At 45.2% G+C, this 22,888-nt stretch overlaps 1 protein-coding gene across 1 annotated transcript in view; it reads right to left on the reverse strand.

Annotated features, from left to right (window-relative positions):
- LOC124005020 (stAR-related lipid transfer protein 13-like) overlaps positions 1-22,888 on the reverse strand; it is a 129,258-nt gene that overhangs the window by 73,884 nt on the left and 32,486 nt on the right. The window contains exon 5 of the mRNA XM_046313855.1: positions 17,066-17,096. Coding sequence (XP_046169811.1) covers positions 17,066-17,096 — 31 coding nt within the window. The remainder of the gene's footprint in view (positions 1-17,065; positions 17,097-22,888) is intronic.

Here is a 22,888-nt window from a genome sequence, read left to right on the forward strand (position 1 = left end):
ACCAGGCTATATCTTACTGAACAACACACTGCTGCTCTCTCTATAAAGGCTAATAACTATGCTATGCATGGAACTCCTCAGCGGTGACCTGCTTGTTGCTATTTTCAGCTCCACTTGTCCATGCCCCATTGGGCAGAATGCCTGAAGGAACACACACACACACGAGTACACACACTGAATTGACCCCAACCCTGATTATGAAACCCTCTACCAGCCAGAACAAAGGCTGTTGTTATCTCTGTAGAAGATTATGGCTAGACTGAGACAGACGGGACGGACGGACGAACGGACGGACGGACGGACGGACAGACAGACAGACCCTACTAGAATCTGTAGTCAAATGTCTACTGTTTGCTGATGATCTGGTGCTTCTGTCACCAACCAAGGAGGGCCTACAGCAGCAGCTAGATCTTCTGCACAGATTCTGTTAGACCTGGGCCCTGACAGTAAATCTCAGTAAGACACAAATAATGATGTTCCAAAAAAGGTCCAGGTGCCAGGACCACCAATACAAATTCCATCTAGACAACGTTACCCTAGAGGACAACGTTACCCTAGAGCACAACGTTACCCTACAGCACAACGTTACCCTAGAGCACAACGTTATCCTACAGCACAACGTTACCCTAGAGCACAATGTTACCCTAGAGGACAACGTTACCCTAGAGCACAACGTTACCCTAGAGGACAACGTTACCCTAGAGGACAACGTTACCCTAGAGCACAACGTTACCCTAGAGCACAACGTTACCCTACAGCACAACGTTACCCTAGAGCACAACGTTATCCTACAGCACAACGTTACCCTAGAGCACAATGTTACCCTACAGCACAACGTTACCCTAGAGCACAACGTTATCCTACAGCACAACGTTACCCTAGAGCACAACGTTACCCTAGAGGACAACGTTACCCTAGAGCACGACGTTACCCTAGAGCACAACGTTATCCTACAGCACAACGTTACCCTACAGCACAACGTTACCCTACAGCACAACGTTACCCTACAGCACAACGTTACCCTAGAGCACAACGTTACCCTACAGCACAACGTTACCCTACAGCACAACGTTACCCTAGAACACAATGTTACCCTAGAGCACAACGTTACCCTACAGCACAACGTTACCCTACAGCACAACGTTACCCTAGAGCACAACATTACCCTAGAGCACAACGTTACCCTAGAGCACAACGTTACCCTACAGCACAACGTTACCCTAGAGCACAACGTTACCCTAGAGCACAACGTTGCCCTACAGCACAACGTTACCCTAGAGCACAACGTTACCCTAGAGCACAACGTTACCCTAGAGCACAACGTTGCCCTAGAGCACAACGTTACCCTACAGCACAACATTACCCTACAGCACAACGTTACCCTAGAGCACAACGTTACCCTAGAGCACAACGTTACCCTAGAGCACAACGTTACACTAGAGCACAACGTTACCCTACAGCACAACGTTGCCCTAGAGCACAACGTTACCCTAGAGCACAACGTTACCCTAGAGCACAACGTTACCCTAGAGCACAACGTTACCCTAGAGCACACTAAAAACTATATATACCTTGGCCTAAACATCAGCGCCACAGGTAACTTCCACAAAGCTGTAACGATCTGAGACAAGGCAAGAAGGGCATTCTATGCCATCAAATGGAACATAAAAATTTGACATACCAATTAGGTAGGTAAAATACTTGAATCAGTTATAGAACCCATTGCCCTTTATGGTTGTGAGGTCTGGGGTCTGCTCACCAACCAAGAATTCACAAAATGGGACAAACACCAAATGAAGACTCTGCATGCAGAATTCTGCAAAACTATCCTCCGTGTACAGCGTAAAACACCAAATAATGCACGCAGAGCAGAATTAGGCCGATACCCGCTAATTATCAAAATCCAGAAGAGCCGTTCAATTCTACAACCACCAAAAACGAAGCGATTCCCAAACCTTCCATAACAAAGCCTTCACCTACAGAGAGATGAACATGGAGAAGAGTTCCCTAAGCAAGCTGGTCCTGGGGCTCTGTTCACAAACCCACCCCACAGAGCCCCAGGACAGCAACACATTTAGACCCAACCATATCATGAGAAAACAAAAATATTATTACTTGACACATTGGAAAGAATTAACAAAAAACAGAGCAAACTACAATGCTATGTGGCCCTAAACAGAGAGTACACAGTGGCAGAATACCTGACCACAGTTACTGACCCAAACCTAAGGAAAGCTTTGACTATGTACAGACTCAGTGAGCATAGCCTTGCTATTGAGAAAGGCCACTGTAGGCAGACCTAGCTCTCAAGAGAAGACAGGCTATGTGCACACTGCCCACAAAATGAGGTGGAAATTGAGCTGCACTTCCTAACCTCCTGCCAAATGTATGGCAATATTAGAGACACATATTTCCCTCAGATTACATAGATACACAAAGAATTTGAAAACAAACCCGATTTTGATAAACTCCCAAATCTACTGGGTGAAATACCACAGTGTGCCATCACAGCAGCAAGATTTGTGACCTGTTGCCGCAAGAAAAGGGCAACCAGTGAAGAACAAATACCATTGTAAATACAGCCCATTATTATGTTTATTGATTTTCCCTTTTGTACTTTAACCATTTGTACATCGTTACAACACTGTATATATACATAACATGTATTACTCTTTTGGAACTTCTATGAGTGTAATGTTTACTGTTCATTTTCTATTGTTTATTTCACTTTTGTATATTATCTGCTTCACTTGCTATGGCAATATTTAACATATGTTTCCCATGCCAGAGAGAGAGAGATAAGGGGGAGGGAGGTGCAGAGTGAGGAAATATCAATAATCTCCTCTCTGACTCTCTGAATGCTGAATGTTTGTTTTGGACAAGCCACTCAAACCACTCCTCATCTCGTTGAGAAACATGCTCTCTCTCTTTCTCCATCTCCATCTCTCTCTCTCTCTCTCTCGTTCTTTCTCCATCTATCTCTATCTCTCCCTCTCGCATGTTTACATTATGTGTGTGTGTGTGCGTGGGTGCGTGGGTGCATGTGTGTGTGTGTGTGTGCGTGGGTGTGTGTGTGTGTGTGTGTGTGTGTGTGTGTGTGTGTGTGTGTGTGTGTGTGTGTGTGTGTGTGTGTGTGTGTGTGTGTGTGTGTGTGTGTGTGTGTGTGTGTGTGTGTGTGTGTGTGTGTGTGTGTGTGTGTGTGTGTGTGTGTGTGTGTGTGTGTGTGTGTGTGTGTGCGTGGATGGGTGCATGTGTATGTGTGGAATGTTGTCAGATCGGCGCAGTGAGAAAATCCCAGATGTGGAGAAGCTGATTCTGCTCTGTGATTGGATGATGAGATCCCAGGCCACACCCCCTCAACAGTCAGGGGATAACATTCCCAACCTAATGGAAACAAGACGCACCAGGGAACTCTCACGGCCCAGTCTCTCCCTCGCCTCACTCTTACAGGCCCATCTCACTCAAGCACTATACATTTCCCGGCCATATATTCCCAAGATGCTTTTCAATTTTTCCAGAGGAGCAACATGTGGTGAGTATGTGGGTTTAGATGACGGGTTAGGGGTTAGAGAGTACACACACACACACACACACACACACACACACACACATCATGATGATGCCTGCTGCTAAAGTATGTACATTTCATATCATACTAGACTGTAATAGACTGTTAATTTCAGGATTGTAGTAACAGGAGTGACCACTCAAAGGCCTACAAAGTTAAATGAAGAGAGAGAGTGTAACTGGCAAGCCAAGCTAACATGGCTATCTTCACTGTTTAACAAGACAAGAATGACATGGCATGTAATGGCTCTGTTAGCCACTATAATCCATGGGAACCCATTTACTGTCTGCACCACCTGGCTTCTATTAGCACTGAACCCAACCCGCCCCCTCCCCACACACGCACACGCACATATGCATACACACACGCTTATGCACGGACACTCACACACACTAAGAGAAAGAGACGGAACAGAAGAGGAGGAAAGGGGGTGGATTGATAATGTTTTGTGAAGGATAGATTTCATATGTTTGTCTAGCAAGATAAAGTGTGGGAGCCAGAGTATTAAACATGAATCACAGAACATACAAATGTCTGTATTTTCCTGTCTGTGTCTCTCTCTCTCTTTCATGTCTTTATCTCTCACTCTCTCCCCTCTTTCTCTTTTCTCTTTATTTCTCTCTTTCTCTCTCTTTGTCTCCATCTCTCTCTCCTTTCCATCTCCCCCTCTCTCTCTCTCTCTCTCTCCCACCATTCTCTCTCCCCATCTCTCTCTCCCCCTCTCTCTCTGTCTCTTTCAATTCAATCGCTCTCTCTGTCTCTCTCTCTCTCTCTCTCAATTATCTCTGTCTCTCTCTTTCTCTCTCTCTCTTCTCTCTCAATTCTCTCTCCCCCCTATCTGTCATGTTTTGTCTTATATTGTCTTGTCATTTTGCTTTTCCTTCTGTTCGTTTTCCCCCTGCTGGTCTTTTTAGGTTCGTTCCCCTTTTTCTCTCTCCCTTCCTCTCTCTCTTCTCTCTATCGTTCCGTTCCTGCTCCCAGCTGTTCCTATTCCCCTAATCAATCATTTAGTCTTCCCACACCTGTTCCCTATCTTTTCCCCTGATTAGAGTCCCTATTTCTCCCCTTGTTTTCCTTTTCTGTCCTGTCGGATCCTTGTATATTGTTCACCGTGCTGTGTCTTTGTATCGCCCTGTCGTGTCGTGTTTCCCTCAGATGCTGCGTGGTGAGCAGGTGTCTGAGTCTGCTACGGTCAAGTGCCTTCCCGAGGCAACCTGCAGTTTATTATCGAGTCTCCAGTCAGTTCTCGTGATTACGAGTGAAATTGTTTTTATGCTTTATTTACCGCTCCGATTTGTCTAGGAGTATTGCTATTTCCTTAAACTGGATTAAAGACTCTGTTTTCGCCAAGTCGCTTTTGGGTCCTCATTCACCTGCATAACACTATCTCTCTCAATTCAATCTATCTCTGTCTCTCACTGAATTCAATCTCTTTCTGAATTCAATCTCTTTCTGAATTCAATCTCTTTCTGAATTCAATCTCTTTCTCTCTCTATCTCTGAATTCTCTCTCAATCTCTGAATTCTCTCTCTCTCTATCTATCTATCTCTCTCTCTCTCTCTTTCTCTCTCTATCAATCTTTCTCTCTGTCTCTCTCTCTCAATTCAATCTTTCTCTCTGTCTCTCTCTCTGAATTCAATCTCTTTCTGAATTTAATCTATATCTCTCTCTATCTCTGAATTCTCTCTCTCAATTCAATTCAATTCAATTCAATTCAATTCAAGGGCTTTATTGGCATGGGAAACGTGTTAACATTGCCAAAGCAAGTGAGGTAGATAATATACAAAAGTGAAATAAACAATACAAATTAACAGTAAACATTACACATATAGAAGTTTCAAAACAATAAAGACATTACAAATGTCAAATTATATATATCTAGTGTTTTAACAATGTACAAATGGTTTAAGGTCACAAGATAAAACAAATAAGCATAAATATGGGTTGTATTTACAATGGTGTTTGTTCTTCACTGGTTGCCCTTCTCTCGTGGCAACAGGTCACAAATATTGCTGCTGTGATGGTACACTGTGGAATTTCACCCAGTAGATATGGAAGTTTAGCAAAATTGGTCTGTTTTCAAATTCTTTGTGGATCTGTGTAATCTCTCTCTATCTCTGAATTCTCTCTCTCTCTCTGAATTCTCTCTCTATCTCTGAATTCTCTCTCTCTCTCTGAATTCTCTCTCTCTCTCTGAATTCTCTCTCTCTCTCCATCTCTCAATTAAATTCAATTTGCTTTATTGGCATGACGTGACAACGTACAGTACATATTTCCAAAGCTTTCTTTGGATATTTACAATATGAAAATAATGAGAATCAAAATTGTCAACGGGGCATCAGTAACAACAATAACCAAGGGTCATGTAACGGCATTCCTCCTCCTCTTCTGAGGAGGAGTAGTGAGAAGGATTGGAGGACCAATGCGCAGCGTGGTAAGTGTCCATATCATTTATTTTAAGACATAAACTGAACACTATGAAATACAAAACTATAAACGTGAACATGAACGAAAACCGAAACAGTACCGCGTGGCAACAAACACTCACACGGAAACAAACACCCACAAACCAAAAGTGAAACCCAGGCTACCTAAGTATGATTTTCAATCAGAGACAACTAACGACACCTGCCTCTGATTGAGAACCATACTAGGCCGAACACAAAAACCAACATAGAAAAACAAACAGACTGCCCACCCCAACTCACGCCCTGACCATACTAAAACAAAGAATAAAATAACAGAACTATGGTCAGAACGTGACAGGTCAAAATAACCATACAATGAACAATAACAATAAGCATACAGTAGAGGACACATGTGCAGGTTGATTGGTCTCTGCATGCAGAATTCAGAATGAATTATTTCGTATTTTTGGGGTTTACTGCCAGGACCCAGGTCTGGCAGTACTGCTCTAGCAGGTCCAGACTCTGCTGTAGGCCATGGTCTAAGGGTGATAGCAGGCATAGGTCATCTGCGAAGAGCAGGCATTTAAACTCTGAATTGTGGCGACTAACACCAGGGGCTGAGTATTTTTCTAGAATAGTGGCCAAATCTAATGTCAATATTGAGGAGTACAGGGCTCAGATTGCAACCCTGGTGAAGGCCCCGACCCTGGTTAAAGAATTTTCTTCCTTTCTTGCCAATCTTTCTTGCCAATTTTGATGCTGCATGTATTGCCAGTATACATTCATTTTATTATGTCATATGTTTTACCCCCTACACCAAAAACTTTGTAGAACAGTCCTGTATGCCAAATAGAATCAAATGCTTTTTGGAAGTCAATGAAGCAAGTGTTGTGTTTACATTTACATTACATTTACATTTACATTTAAGTCATTTAGCAGACGCTCTTATCCAGAGCGACTTACAAATTGGTGCATTCACCTTATGACATCCAGTGGGACAGTCACTTAACAATAGTGCATCTAAGACTTAGGGGGGGTAGGGTGAGAGGGATTACTTAACCTATCCTAGGTATTCCTTAAAGAGGTGGGGTTTCAGGTTTTTTGGCTATGCCGGATTAAGTGATATGACATGCTAGTCTATAAAATAATTTCTCTGTAATTAATATTACCTGATTAAGCTAATCAGGTACTTGTAATTAACTAGAAAGTCGGGGCACCACAAAATACTGTTTATAGAGCTGTTATCTTCAGAGTAAACTCTCATTAAGAAGCTAAAATTATATTTAATCTTTTCACAAATAGGTTCATATTTAAACGTTTAAATTGCACAACAATTCCATGTGAATCTGATAACTGGAATGTGTAGACTTTCCCAGATACAGTTTATGTCATCCTTTCATCAGTAATAATGTCTCAGATGCCAACTGATGTGACAACATATTAATTAAGTACCAACGCATATTTACAACTGGTTGGATTACCGAAATATGGTTCAGTTTCCATCCTTTTGATGTTACCAGACTCTCCATGTTAACAAAGGGATTTTCAATAGTCACATCGGTAGAGTAGAGAGAGGAAAAAGGGGAAAGGTATTTATGGGGGTTATAAACCTCCCCCAACAGGCCAACGTCAGGTCATAAGCATACATGTTGGTATTATTTTGGTGGACATGTTTATCTATCAGGGTATGTAGGGTGTAAATATGATCAGCCGTGCGATGTTTTGGTATAAATCTAATTTGGCTTGTATTGTGCTATAAACAATACAAGCCAAATTCAATCAAAACATTGTGCTATAAAGGAAGTTTAAATGTATAATACTACAGAACATCTTTCCCAGGTTACTGTTCACACAAATGCCTCTGTAGTTGTTAGGGTCACATTTGTCTCTGTTCTTAAAAATTGGGGTTATGAGTCCTTGATTCCAGATGTCAGGACAGTAACCTACACTCAGGATCAAATTAAGCAGTTTTAATAAAGCCAATTGACATTTTGCACTAGTGAGTTTGAGCATCTCATTTAGGATGCCATCAGGTCCGCATTGATTTTTTAAATTTGAGGGCCTGAAGTTTCTTATAGAGCTCCTGGTCAGTAAATGGGGAGTCCAATGGATTTCTATTGTCCTTTATAGCTTTTTCTAATCCATTCAACTTCTCATGAATTTGGCGCTGTTCTGCGTTTGTGTCAATTTGAACGGTGTTGTAGAGTGTTTTAAAATGGGTTGTCCATATGTCACCATTTTGTATCACTAATTCCTCTTGTTTAGATTTTTTTTGTTATTTCAAATTATGGCAGAAGTTGTTTGTGTTTCTGGACGCCTCAATTAGTGTCAGCTGCTTGTTGTTGTACTGTGCTTTTTTTGTTCTGAGTGTACATTTATAGAGTTTTGATGAAGGCGTAATTCACCATTATTTGGGTCTCTGTGCTTTTGGTTGGATTTTACAATCTGACTCAAACCAGTTGTCATCTGTGGTCTTCTTTGTTTTGTTTTTTAGCAATTTAAGTTGTGCTTCTTTTGCCGTTTGATGTTGTAGATTGATGCCATATTTACTGTGAGTGAATGTGGTATCCATCTCTATTTTGGTTACTGGTTGCTTTCTGGTATTCTTCTGTGCTGTTTTGGGCCCATCTGTATGAATTTCTGATGTTGTACAGCTTACTGGGCTGTGAATGTGTGGTTGTTTCCATGTCTGTTCTTTTGAGGAACAACGTAATTTGGCTGTGATCAGACAGAGGTGTTAGTGGCTTAACAGTGAATGGGTGCAGAGAGAAAGGGCCCATGTCTGTAATCATATAGTCCCACTGTGCTGTAGCCAAGAGGTGAGCAGTAGGTGATCTCACCAAGGAGTCCCACCAGATTACTCTCTCTCTCTCTCTCTCTCTCTCTCTCTCTCTCTCTCTCTCTCTCTCTCTCTCTCTCTCTCTCTCTCTCTCTCTCTCTCGCTCTCTCAATGCAATCTCTCTCCCTGTCTCTCTCACTCTCTCGCTCTCAATTCAATCTCTCTCTCTGTCTCTCTCTCACTCTCTGCTCTCTCTCTCTCTCTCTCTCTCTCTCTCTCTCTCTCTCTCTCTCTCTCTCTCTCTCTCTCTCTCTCTCTCTCTCTCTCTCTCTCTCTCGCTCTCTCAATGCAATCTCTCTCCCTGTCTCTCTCTCACTCTCTCGCTCTCAATTCAATCTCTCTCTCTGTCTCTCTCTCACTCTCTCTCTGCTCTCTCTCTCTCTCTCTCTCTCTCTCTCTCTCTCTCTCTCTCTCTCTCTCTCTCTCTCTCTCTCTCTCTCTCTCTCTCTCTCTCACTCTCTCGCTCTCAATTCAATCTCTCTCTGTCTCTCTCTCACTCTCTGCTCCTCTCTCTCTCTCTCTCTCTCTCCCTCTCTCTCTCTCTCTCTCTCTCTCTCTGCTCCTCTCTCTCTCTCTCTCTCTCTCACTCTCTGCTCTCTCTCTCTCTCTCTCTGTCTCTCTCTTATTGCTCTTTGATTACTGAGTCACACACTGTAGTTGAATCCTCTGTAAAGAGGCATAAAGTAGCCTTTTGTTATTAGAGGGTGTTGCTGTACCAATGTTACAGCAGTGTACAGGTGAAAGAGCTATGTAAAGCTCCTGCTGCATGCTTCCTCACAGCCAAGTTTCACTGGACAAACACACAGCCAGGAGAGCACAGACAGACTGACTGCCATTCAACAGAAATGGAGGTGGTCATGCTGGCTCTGTAGGCATGTCCCAGAGCAGAGTCCTGGGCTGTTAATGGCCATCCTGCCTCATTAACTCTGACTAAACCCTGTTTTCTCACAAATGCCCCTTTTTCCTTATTCCAGAGCGCTTATCAAAAGTAGTGCATTTGTGACAGCGCAGGCAGCATGGACTAACTGTTCACAATGGCACAATCAAACTACAGGATGGATTTATATTGGGTCATTCATTCTGGTAACGATGGGGATTTCGTGGCCGTGCTCATGGTTTTATCCAGGATACAAGGTATCATAAGTAACGTGGCATTTCAAATGACAAAAGCTTTAATACAACATTACTAATGGTTTATCGTAGTAGTTTGAAGTAGTTGAAGTAGTTTCTCACATCTTCTGCGAAGCCTAATGAAGAAGAGTCTCCTAATGACTGTATATATAGGAAAGAGTCTTTTTTAAACCTAGGACCGTTTTTTAATCTGGCTGGTATGTGACCTCAACCACAAGTTACTATCCATCTTTCCCCGTGTGTAATGTTTCATTCTCTGGCCAGGCCAGGGGCTCTTTATAAAGCTACACATGACGACTGGCTAGTAAATATAACACATGATGTCATAGATCAGACCATGCTGGCCAATGAGAGGAGGGGGAGTGAGTGACAGTATAATGACATGGTAACAGGTTTTCCAGGAGTTCCAAGTTCTGAGCGTAGTCACTATTGAGACATCAACACAGTCCAGACCTGCTGTCTATTATAGTATTTAAACACTGAATGTCCTGGCCACATTCACTGGAAAACACAAACGAACGCACACAGCGCCTTCACTAAATATATAGGCCACCTTGGAGAGAACACCTGTCTTCTATTGAGGCCACAGCAACGACATGCTTCATCCAGCCGGTGATCCTTCAGCCACTTCTCCATAACACTGTGGTTACTTCCCAACCAAATTAACCCCTATTTTCCTATGTAGTGCACTACTTTTAACCAGGGGCCATATGTCTCATGTCAAAGTAGTGCACTATGTAGGGAATATGTAATGTATTTCTGTATAGAATCTATAGATCTGTCCTGACATCTCTGTTCCAGTTCTGTCGCTGGTCATCTTCTCCAACCGGGCCTAGTGAGTGCCCCCCCCCCCCCCCCACCTCACAGACACCTTCTGCTAGACTCCCCCTCTGTCCTCTTCCTCCTCTGTCCTCTACCACCTCGGTCCTCTTCCCCCTCTGTCCTCTTCCCCCTCGGTCCTCTTCCCCCTCTGTCCTCTTCCCCCTCCGTCCTCTTCCCCCTCTGTCCTCTTCCCCCTCTGTCCTCTTCCCCCTCGGTCCTCTTCCCCCTCGGTCCTCTTCCCCCTCTGTCCTCTTCCCCTCGGTCCTCTTTCCCCTCGGTCCTCTTCGCCCTCGGTCCTCTTCCCCCTCGGTCCTATTCCCCTCGGTCCTCTTCCCCCTCGGTCCTCTTCCCCCTCTGTCCTCTTCCCCCTCGGTCCTCTTCCCCCTCTGTCCTCTTCCCCCTCTGTCCTCTTCCCCTCTGTCCTCTTCCCCTCTGTCCTCTTCCCCCTCTGTCCTCTTCCCCCTCGGTCCTCTTCCCCCTCGGTCCTCTTCCCCCTCTGTCCTCTTCCCCCTCGGTCCTCTTCCCCCTCGGTCCTCTTCCCCCTCTGTCCTCTTCCCCCTCTGTCCTCTTCCCCCTCTGTCCTCTTCCCCCTCGGTCCTCTTCCCCCTCTGTCCTCTTCCCCCTCGGTCCTCTTCCCCCTCTGTCCTCTTCCCCTCTGTCCTCTTCCCCCTCTGTCCTCTTCCCCCTCTGTCCTCTTCCCGCTCTGTCCTCTTCCCCCTCTGTCCTCTTCCCCCTCTGTCCTCTTCCCCCTCTGTCCTCTTCCCCCTCTGTCCTCTTCCCCCTCTGTCCTCTTCCCCCTCTGTCCTCTTCCCCCTCGGTCCTCTTCCCCCTCGGTCCTCTTCCCCCTCTGTCCTCTTCCCCCTCTGTCCTCTTCCCCCTCTGTCCTCTTCCACCTCAGTCCTCTTCCCCCTCGGTCCTCTTCCCCCTCTGTCCCCCTTATGACCTTGACTGACGCCATACATACTGTAGATGTGATCATAAACGCATCAGTAAGATAGGGACTGTCTGAGTTCAACATGCTCGCCCTCACACTAAGTTGTGCCTACATTCTGCATGTGTTCTGTCTACGGTTCTACAGGTGATACCCCATTCTCCCTCATCACCAATCCTGTGTGTGTGTGTGTGTGTGTGTGTGTGTGTGTGTGTGTGTGTGTGTGTGTGTGTGTGTGTGTGTGTGTGTGTGTGTGTGTGTGTGTGTGTGTGTGTGTGTGTGTGTGTGTGTGTGTGTGTGTGTGTGTGTGTGTGTGTGTGTGTGTGTGTGTGTGTGTGTGTGTGTGTGTGTGTGTGTGTGTGTGTGTGTGTGTGTGTGTGTGTGTGTGTGTGACAGCCTGGGAGTGTTCTGGTAGAGGAGCAGATAAACTGCAGAAGTCTAGGGTCACTGGCAGAGGGAAAATAGGGTGAGAAAGGAAATAGTTGAGGGGGAAGAGGAAGAGAGAGGTTGCAGAGAGATGGAGAGGGGGAGGGAGAGAGAGAGGCTGGGGAGAGAGAGCGAGTGAGAGAGCAAGAGAGAGATAGCGAGAAAGAGAGAGTGAGAGAGAAGGAGGCCTCGGTTTGAGAAGGCAGCTGGGAGAAATGTGATGTGCCTCTGGTGGGACAGAGATGAGTCAAACAAAAATAAAAGACACATCTTCTGGATGATTATCACCAGCCTGGCCTGGAGTTATATAACAGGCACTGGAGTCATCTGGACCCAGGACCCAGAGTAGTGATTTAGAATACTGTATATACTGACTGGGCTAGTACATACCTTGTTTTACACCAAGATGAATGATCACACTGACCACAGCAATGTTATGGGAGTCTGAGGGGAAGAAACAGCTTGGCAGAATGCAGAACTTCACAGAGGTATTATTCCACATTATCTCTAATAGTGTTCCCAGGTTTTCTAATGTTCCTGATCTAGTGTTCCCTACTGTTCTAGGAATGGTCCCTGTGGCAACATCAATTGACTACACTCAGCTTCAGCCAAGTTCATATTAATGGTGCAGAACTCTATAGTAAATCACATATAAACAAAAGAGTTTAGCATCCATTAGATTAGGAAACCTCCAAAAGAGCATTTCTACTCACAACTATTCGCTGCAAATGAATATACAAGGGTATAGCCTGATCTGACGTGAGGATGACATGTTGGGGTGTAATCATGAGGAGGAGGACTCCTCCATGGTTAACCAGCCAGTCAGTCAGTACTCTGTAGAGTTGATCAAAGCAGCAGCCTGACAGTAGAGTCAATAGGACCAGCAGCATGCCTCAAGTCCTTATTATAACAAGGTGAAATTGAAGAGTGAAGAAGAAGTACACTAAAGAAGAAAGACCATTTTACAAAGAGTCTTAAAGATGCGTCCTTTTTCCTGGTGAGGGAAGTCTGCCAGGTTGTTGAATGCTTTGCCCTGGAGTCATTCACAGAGAGGTGTGAGGAACGCAGTGTCTTAATAACCCAATGGAGCCTTCAGACACGGAGAGTCTTATTAAGAGAATGAACCCTTTCCACACAGCTCTTCCTTTGTTTTCACAGAACCACAGAATAACTGGCTTTAGATTGTACCAGGCAACACAGATTAGAGGATGTATTCAGAGAGGAGATCTGTGTGTGTGTGTGTGTGTGTGTGTGTGTGTGTGTGTGTGTGTGTGTGTGTGTGTGTGTGTGTGTGTGTGTGTGTGTGTGTGTGTGTGTGTGTGTGTGTGTGTGTGTGTGTGTGTGTGTGTGTGTGTGTGTGTGTGTGTGTGTGTGTGTGTGTGTGTGTGTGTGTGTGTGTGCGTGCGTGTGGTCTAGGACAGTGATCGACAGTTCTAGGGCACTGCAGTGTCTTGTCCCATCACTGTGAGAGGGCAGGTCAGCCAAGGTGATGTTTACCATAACAAAACACCTAGCTCTCTCTCTCCATCTCCCTGTCTCCATCTCTCCCTCTCCCTCTCTCCAGTTCCCTCTCTCTAGCTGTCTCTCTCCATCTCCCTCTTTCAATCTCCCTCTCTCTAGCTTCCTCTCTCCATCTCCCTCTCTCCAGCTCTCTCTCTCCATCTCCCTGTCTCCATCTCCCTCTCTCCCTCTCCCTCTCTCCCTCTCTCTAGCTCTCTCTCTCCATTTCCCTCTCTCTAGCCCTCTCCATCTCCCTCTCTCCCTCTCTCTAGTTCCCTCTCTCCAGCTCTCTCTCTCTCCATCTCCCTGTCTCCATCTCCCTCTCTCCCTCTCTCCCTCTCCCTCTCTCCCTCTCTCCAGTTCCCTCTCTCCAGCTCTCTCTCTCTCCATCTCCCTGTCTCCATCTCCCTCTCTCCCTCTCTCCCTCTCCCTCTCCCTCTCTCCCTCTCTCCATCTCCCTCTCTCCATTTCCCTCTCTCCAGCTCTCTCTCTCCATCTCCCTGTCTCCATCTCCCTCTCTCCCTCTCTCCCTCTCCCTCTCTCCCTCTCTCCCTCTCTCCCTCTCTCCCTCTCTCCAGTTCCCTCTCTCCAGCTCTCTCTCTCCAGCTCCCCCTCTCCATCTCCCTCTCTCCCTCTCTCCCTCTCTCCCTCTCTCCCTCTCTCCCTCTCCCTCTCTCTAGCTGTCTCTCTCAATCTCCCTCTCTCTAGCTTCCTCTCTCCATCTCCCTCTCTCCAGCTCCCTCTCTCCAGCTCCCTCTCTCTAGCTTCCTCTCTCCATCTCCCTCTCTCCAGCTCCCTCTCTCCAGCTCCCTCGTTCCATCTCCCTGTCTCCCTCTCTCCATCTCCATCGCTCTCTCGTGAAATGTTGGTAAAATGTTCTAAAATATAAGTTGTTGATTTTTGTTAAAACTAACCAAACTGTCCCTGAACCTGTCCTTCTGGGAGATGAGGGAAAACAAGCAAACAAAAATATTCTGGATAGTTTTTAAAATTTAGTGGGAGAGAATTGTCTGGGGTTTAAAAACCTTTTAGTTGGGCAGAAAGGTCTGGCGTTTAAAAACATTATAGTGGGCAGAAAGGTCTGGGGTTTAAAAACATTCTTGTTGGACAGAAAGGTATGGCGTTTTCCCATATATACTTGGAGTTTCCGCTCAACATGAGAACATAGCAACAGATATACATCAGTATAGATTTTAAAGGCCATAAGCTATGGTCAGGAGACTACACATATAATCCATTCAGGTCACACAGGCCATGGTTCAGAGAGACGAGAATTTAAGCCTCCGTCTGACTTATGTTTCTCCTCACCTCTACCCAGAGATCTGACCACCCTAACCTCTACCCTAGACAGTGCTCAAATGTGGTTTGGGTATATATGTACGTGGTGTGCTTAGTCACACGCGGGGCTTTTTGGGATATGGGCCCAGAGAGGTTTCCTCGGCTGGACTATGTCACTATAGTGAGGTGAACTGGTGGTTATGATGACTGGTGCTATGTTATAGTGTGTGTTCCAAATGGCACCCTTTTCCCTTTATAGAGCCCATATGGCTCTGGTCAACATTAGTGGACAATATAGGGGAAAGGGTGCCATTTGGAACATAACCATAGATTCTGAAGACCATCTGGTCCAGTAACATGACATCATGCAGTCTATACAGTCTCTACGGTACAGCTGTCAAATATAGGCAGAGAATATCAGCGCTCAGAGTTAGCGTCATCTCTTTACGTCATCCTCATCATCCTACTCACAGTTATTACCCTGACTGTGTCGGCATCTCAAATCGAACTCCATTCCCTGTTTTGTACACTACTTTTCACCAGTGTCCCATATGTGCTATGGTCAAAAGTAGTGCAGTAGGGTGCCATTTGGGACATAAGCTGTGTTTCTATTGAAGACAGATGTTCCGTTAACTAAGCTTCACCTTACTGTAGGTGATTCTGACCACATCAGATTGACTCTGACACAGACTTTTGTCTGTCTTATTTCAGCCAGCATATGGTTGTAAAAGGGAGACGGCATGTCGAGAGTCTTGTGGCTAAATATGTACTCTATTAAAGCAGAGATGGTAGAAACACACTGCACTCAAATATGACATCAACAGGACCATAGGGAAGGAAATGTCTTGGTTGTGTTGACAAATAGTTACTGAAGTAATCAACAAGGTAAATACTACACAAAACCCATAGATTTACAACCATTAGCAGTGATACGTCACTCTAGATTACCCTGGTATGAGTGGTGACCAGTCACAGAGCACTTCATAAATCACAGCCAGACCACACAGCAGACATTCCTACCTATAGGTGAGAGTGATGGAATGTGAACAGGGTCTCCTGTACATTACTGACATACCCCCTGGTACTCCCCATTACCCCTCCTGATCATAGAGTTCATGTGAGAGTGGAACCTGAGACTAAAATGGCATCCCCAGCTGCCCCCAGGGCCAAAACACGACAAATAGTTCCCTCAGCAGTAACTATGTAGTACTAGTAACAATGATCTGGCATGCCTCCTAATTGTATCTGTGTCCCACCAAGCCAGGCAGTCAGTATAAATAGGCCTTTAAAAGAAGAGCCTGACAGGCTGTGTCGGGAGGGACATTCTCTGGACATTCTCTAGACACAGCTAGGGAGTGAAACCTGGACCCTGGCTGGCACACCTGTCCCCATCCGTCACTCACAACCCCATTGTCTCACAGCAACAGCCGTACCATCCTACAGAACAAGACCACAGCACTAGCAGGCAAGCCTTATGTGATGTACTGGTTTTGAAACCATGCAGGTCTTATGTGTAAGCCCACTGAGCTAAAGTCCAGGCATTGGCTAATGCAAGAGTTCAGGTCTCATGCAAGGTTACTGGTCACCCGAAAAAGGTTGTCTCAACCACCTCTGTTACACTTGGAATGCTCCCTGAATGACAACAGACCCTGGACTAACAGAGAAGACCCTGGCCTAACAGAGCATACCATGACCTAACAGAGCATACCCTGGACTAACAGAGAAGACCCTGGCCTAACAGAGCATACCATGACCTAACAGAGCATACCCTGGACTAACAGAGCATACCCTGGACTAACAGAGAAGACCCTGGCCTAACAGAGCATACCCTGACCTAACAGAGCATACCCTGGACTAACAGAGCATACCCTGGACTAACAGAGCATACCCTGGCCTAACAGAGCATACCCTGGACTAACAGAGAAGTCCCTGGACTAACAGAGCAGTCCCTGGACTAACAAAGCAGACCCTGGATTAACAGAGCAGACCCTGGACTAACAGAGCATACCCTGGACTAATAGAGCATACCCTGAACTAACAGAGCATACCCTGGACTGACAAAGCATACCCTGGACTAACAGAGCAGACCCTGGACTGACAAAGCATACCCTGGACTAACAGAGCAGACCCTGGACTGACAAAATGAAATGAAAAAGCCTTACCTGCACCTGCATTGGTCATCTTACTGGACATCTACAAAGAAGAGAAACAGACAATGGTGAGTCAGACAACAACAGAGTTTACTGCAGCCCTCAATATCACTCTAACTGCATGGCTGTCACAAACAACAACAAAACAGATTGGTTGAAGAATACACAGCTTTTCAAAATGTTATAAATACTACAGTGTTATACAACTCAGGTGTCTGTGGCATCCTAATAATGCCACAGAGTATATATTCAGGGATGAGAGGAGTATTGAACTGAATTGTATCCTAGTAATGCCGCAGAGGATATATTCAGAGAGGTGAGGAGTATTGAACTGAATTGTATCCTGGTAAAGGCACAGCCATAAAAGTAAAGGGTTAATGACTGATCTATATGGCTGCTGACTGCTTTACTGTGTTGCCATAGAGACCTGATGGCTGGTTCAATATGGACAGCTGGCTCATGTTTGTACATCGCTTAAGTATTTATAACATCCACTGTCTAGTGTTATTAGACCAATTTAGACAAACCACATGGTTTTAATCCCAAATGGCATCCTATTCTCTATAATGGGGAAATACTGTTGACCAGGGTGCACTACAACATGGTGCTTTTCCATTGAGGCTTACCACCACACCAGTGAGTCGCCAGTGTTTTATGTTAATGTAAACTCGCGTGTTATTGTGTTTCCATCAGGAGTGTGTCACTAATGACTTGTGGTGAACTTTATCTTGAACCTCTGCCTCATTAAAATCAAATCAAATTGTATTAGCCACATGCGCCGAATACAACAGGTGAAATGCTTACTTACAAGCCCCTAACTAACAATGCAGTTTAAAAATAAGATTAAGATTATGAAATAAAAGTAACAAGTAGTTAAAGAGCAGCAGTAAAATAACAATAGCGAGACTATATACAGGGGGTACCAGTACAGAGTCAATGTGCAGGGGCACCGGTTAGTCTAGGTAATTGAGGTAATATGTACATGTAGGTAGAGTTATTAAAGTGACTATGCATTGATAATAACAGAGAATAGCAGCGGCATAAAAGAGGGAGGGGGCAGCAATTCAAATGGTCTGGGTAGCCATTTGATTAGATGTTCAGGAGTCTTATGGCTTGGGGGTAGAAGTTGTTTAGAAGCCTCTTGGACCTAGACTTGGCGCACCGGCACCGCTTGCCATGCGGTAGCAGAGAGAACATTCTATGGTAGTCATTTAGGCAGTGTTCTTGGGCATAGGGACTATGGTGGTCTGCTTGAAACATGTTGAAAATGTCAGTGGAGACACTTGCCAGTTGGTCAGCGCATGCTCGCAGTACACGTCCTGGTAATCCGTCTGGCCCTGCGGCCTTGTGAATGTTGACCTGTTTAAAGGTCTTACTCACATCGGCTGCGGAGGGCGTGATCTCACAGCCGTCCAGAACAGCCGGTGCTCTCATGCATTTTTCAGTGTCATTTGCCTCGAAGCGAGCATAGAAGTAGTTTAGCTAGTTTGGTAGGCTCGTGTCACTGGTCAGATCTCGGCTGTGATTCCCTTTGTAGTCTGTAATGGTTTGCAAGCCCTGCCACGTGCGTCGGAGCCGATGTAGTATGATTCAATCTTAGTCCTGTACTGACACTTGCCTGTTTGATGGTTCGTCGGAGGGCATAGCGGGATTTATTATAAACTTCCAGGTTAGAATCCCGCTCCTTGAAAGTGGTAGCTCTAGCCTTTAGCTCAGTGCAGATGTTGCCTGTAATCCATGGCTTCTGGTTGGGGTATGTATGTACGGTCACTGTGGGGACGATGTCATCGATGCACTTATTGATGAAGCCAATAGCTGATGTGGTGTACTACTCAATGCCATAGGAAGAATCCCGGAACATTTTCCAGTTTGTGCTAGCAAAACAGTCCTGTAGCTTAGCATCTTCTTCATCTGACCAGTTTTTTATTGACTGAGTCATTGGTGCTTCCTGCTTTAATTTTTGGTTGTAAGTAGGTATCAGGAGGATAGAATAGGAAGACAGTTTCTTTGTGGAAAGGTGTTAAAGTTCACTGTCTATACTCTAAACTGGCGTGTGTTAACATAATAGATCTAATAACAGGCTCTGACCCACAACTACAAATAAAGCTGTGATGAAAATTAGCCTACTAGAACTGACTGAATGGCCCCGATGGAGATACCAGTTTGTCCTTTACTCAAAGGGCTTCAAAGACTGTCCTAGACTTATTTCTGTCACTCGACAGCCCGGATAAAGTCCTGTTAGTGTCCTTTCATTTTCCTCTTCACTGGTTTAGTTATACCCATGGACCTAGAAAGACATTGCATCATTCGATATGTCCCATTGTGGCATCTGTGAGAGCATGGGCATCGCACCATTGAGGCCATCTCCATTTTGAAGTAGTAGATTTTCTTCTACTATGAGTTGTCAAACAAACAAAGGGTGCACACTGCCACCTGGAGAGTGTTGTTTAAACAGGTATGAAGCCCAGGTTGGCTATTTACTGTCACCTGCAGTTATGGAATGTTTCCTCATGACTCTAATGCATTGGCTGATCCCTCCAGGTAACCTGTATGGAATTATGTGATCCTTCCTTAACCCCCAGGAAGTCTCTCCCAGCTAACACCTTCAAAATGATGAAAGTCCTCAATAGCACTGCTCAAGCTAAAACAGGCCTTTGGACTCTAGAGTCGTCTATCTCTAAGGTTATACCACACCGCTTCAGTTCTGAGCAATCACCACGTCGGGTTATGGGTTAGAGGTCAGGGGTCAGGTGACAAGACACAGAAAGAAGACAGCCCTATCAGGAAGCTACCTCTGCTACAACAACCAAGATTTTTATATGGACTGACATGTCTGGTCTTTAGTGATTGATAACTGGTCTGGTCTACCTGTCTACTGCAGTGACTAAATAAATCAACTCGTCCAGACAAAACAAGTGGAGAACATTCCTAACAGACTATGGGACATGTCCATGCTTTCTAATAGTACTCTCTGAGATGCTGTTATACATTGTAGTTGGCAATGGGATGCCGTACATAATCCCCATCATGCATTTCTTTACATCCCCAATGAACAACGTTGACATTTGTGTTTGACTTTTCCCTGCGTTTCTCAACTCCCCCCCTTCCCCCCTGTGGTCTATGTAGAGTACACTTTCAACCCAACACAGAGCCCTGTGGTCTATGTAGAGTACACTCTCAACCCAACACAGAGCCCTGTGGTCTATGTAGAGTACACTCTCAACCCAACACAGAGCCCTGTTGTCTCTCTAGGATGCATCCAAAATGGCAAATGCAGTGCACTATACAGGGAATAGGGTTGCATTTGGGATGGATTTAATAGTCCTGAACACACCCAACCCCACAGAGTGAAGTCTGAGGTTACCCCACCAATCATTCATTGTGTTTCATTGGCAGGCGCGACTAACCTGAATCACATTTGTTCACAGAGAAAGACAGAGAACCCCAAACCCATGACTGATATTATATAACCAGACCTATAGTTGTATATGGTTGTCTCCAAAATGGCACCATATTCCTTACATAGTGCACTACTTTGGTCAGAGCCCAATGGGCCCAAGTCAAATGTAACGCACTATATTGGGAATGAGTTGTCATGTGGGATGCAGCTATATGTAACGATCCAGGCCTCTCATCATAGCTCAGGGCAGGGTAGGATGGATGAGGTCTCTCCACGGCCATTACTCTTCTGTGACTTCTAACAGCATATCTCCAGAGACTTCCTCTAGGCCTCTACGCCAAGGCATAGCCATGATCCACAACCCCTAACTCATAACACGTAACTATGGGCTGAACTCACAGGACTGAATCCATCTCTCTCCACAACATTCAGATAGTTGTCTCGGTTGTAAAATAAAACCTCAGACCTACAATCTATGTCCCTGGGAAAATAACCCTAGTTTTACTCAAAGTCTAAGAAAAAATAAGGGATAGAAAGAGATCATTGGGCGTCTGCTCTGCTCCTCGTCAGATGTGGTCTCAATAGATCAGCCACGAGGCCAGTAGACCAGCCAGTAGGCACCAGTAGACCAGCAGACCAGCCAGTAGACCAGTATACCAGCCAGTAGACCAGTAGACCAGGAGACCAGTAAGTAGGCCAGTAGACCAGTCAGTAGACCAGTCAGTAGACCAGTAGACCAGTAGACTAGCCAGTAGACCAGTAGACCAGCCAGTAGACCAGTAGACCAGCCAGTAGACCAGCCAGTAGACCAGTAGACCAGTCAGTAGTCCAACCAGTAGACCAGCCAGTAGAACAGTAGACCAGCCAGTAGACTAGTAGATCAGAAGACCAGTAGACCAGCCAGTAGACCAGTAGACCAGTCAGTAGACCAGCCAGTAGACCAGTAGACCAGTCAGTAGACCAACCAGTAGATCAGCCAGTAGACCAGTAGACCAGTAGACCAGCCAGTAGACCAGTAGACTAGCCAGTAGATTAGTAGACTAGTAGATCAGTAGACCAGTAAAGCAGTAGACCAGCCTCATCCTTTGCCTCCTCTAACCAACCCCTGGACAGACACTATAACACCTGGCAATATTTAGAACACTGTCTCAATGGGTCACAACCAATTGGAAGACCTTCTATCAGACCTTCTATCGTGTGGTCCTTCTGTAGCTCAGTTGGTAGAGCATGGCGCTTGTAACGCCAGGGTAGTGGGTTCGATCCCTGGGACCACCCATACGTAGAATGTATGCACACATGACTGTAAGTCGCTTTGGATAAAAGCGTCTGCTAAATGGCATATATTATATTATATATTATTATATTATGTCAGAGGATCATTTATAATTCATCTGTCACTGCTGCCTTTCTGGATGTGTGTCTGTCTGTGGGTCTTTTGATGCTTTGACCCTATGTCTGCCAGGACCATCAGACCAGCTCTGCCCTGCCAGGTTCTGAGGAGAAACTTTTCTCTATTTGAAGTGTAAGGTCTCAGGAATGCAGTGGCTGCAGTCATGTTGAGACACACAGGAACACGTGTGCTGCAGAACATTTAAACACCGGAAACATACCTGATGGTCTCACCCTCAAGCATCAAACACAGAACAGATACCTCACAGTCACTACGCAGTGGGTGCAGGTGGAGGTGGAACCAGAATGTTAGGAATGAATTACCCTTTCCATCTAGCAAAACATTGTGGACAGGAATCTGCATGTCAATACAACAGGGGTCACGACCTCCGCCGAAGTCGGTCCCTCTCATGGTTCGGGCATTGTACGGCAGTCGACGTCACCGGCCTTCTAGCCACCACTGATCCACTTTCCATTTTCCATTTGTTTTGTCTTTGTTTTACACACCTGATTTCAATCCTACAATGACTTGTTCATTATTTAACCCTCTGTTCCCCCATGTTGTTTTGTGAGTGATTGTTTATTGTATTTTCAGTCTGTCATGGTGTGCGTGTATTTGTTACTTTGTATATTTGACATTTTGAGTAAAAGTATGTTGATTACTCATATCTGCTGTCCTGTGCCTGACTCTACACCAGCTACATATGGGACCCATTACATCATGTTGAAACCAATTGAAAAATGGTGACCCTAACCTAGAGACAGGCAGGGTCAGGGGGAACTTCCATAACAACATCATGATAAACAATGACTCCAAACATTCTGCATGTGTTCCTAATGGCACCCTATTCCCTATATAGTGCACTTTTTTTAGTCATAAAACCTTTTGGTTAAAAGTAGTGCACAATATAGAGAATAGGGTGTAATTTGGGTCACAGCCTCTCTATCAACTCATAACCTTCCAGTCACATGACAGTAATTAGTTACCGTGTTCAGGTTATTCTGAGCCCCTCATCATGACAGCAGCAGCTCAGACTCTAACATCA

Source organism: Oncorhynchus gorbuscha, linkage group LG19, assembly GCF_021184085.1.
Source record: "Oncorhynchus gorbuscha isolate QuinsamMale2020 ecotype Even-year linkage group LG19, OgorEven_v1.0, whole genome shotgun sequence".
NCBI classification, from domain to species: Eukaryota; Metazoa; Chordata; class Actinopteri; order Salmoniformes; family Salmonidae; genus Oncorhynchus; species Oncorhynchus gorbuscha.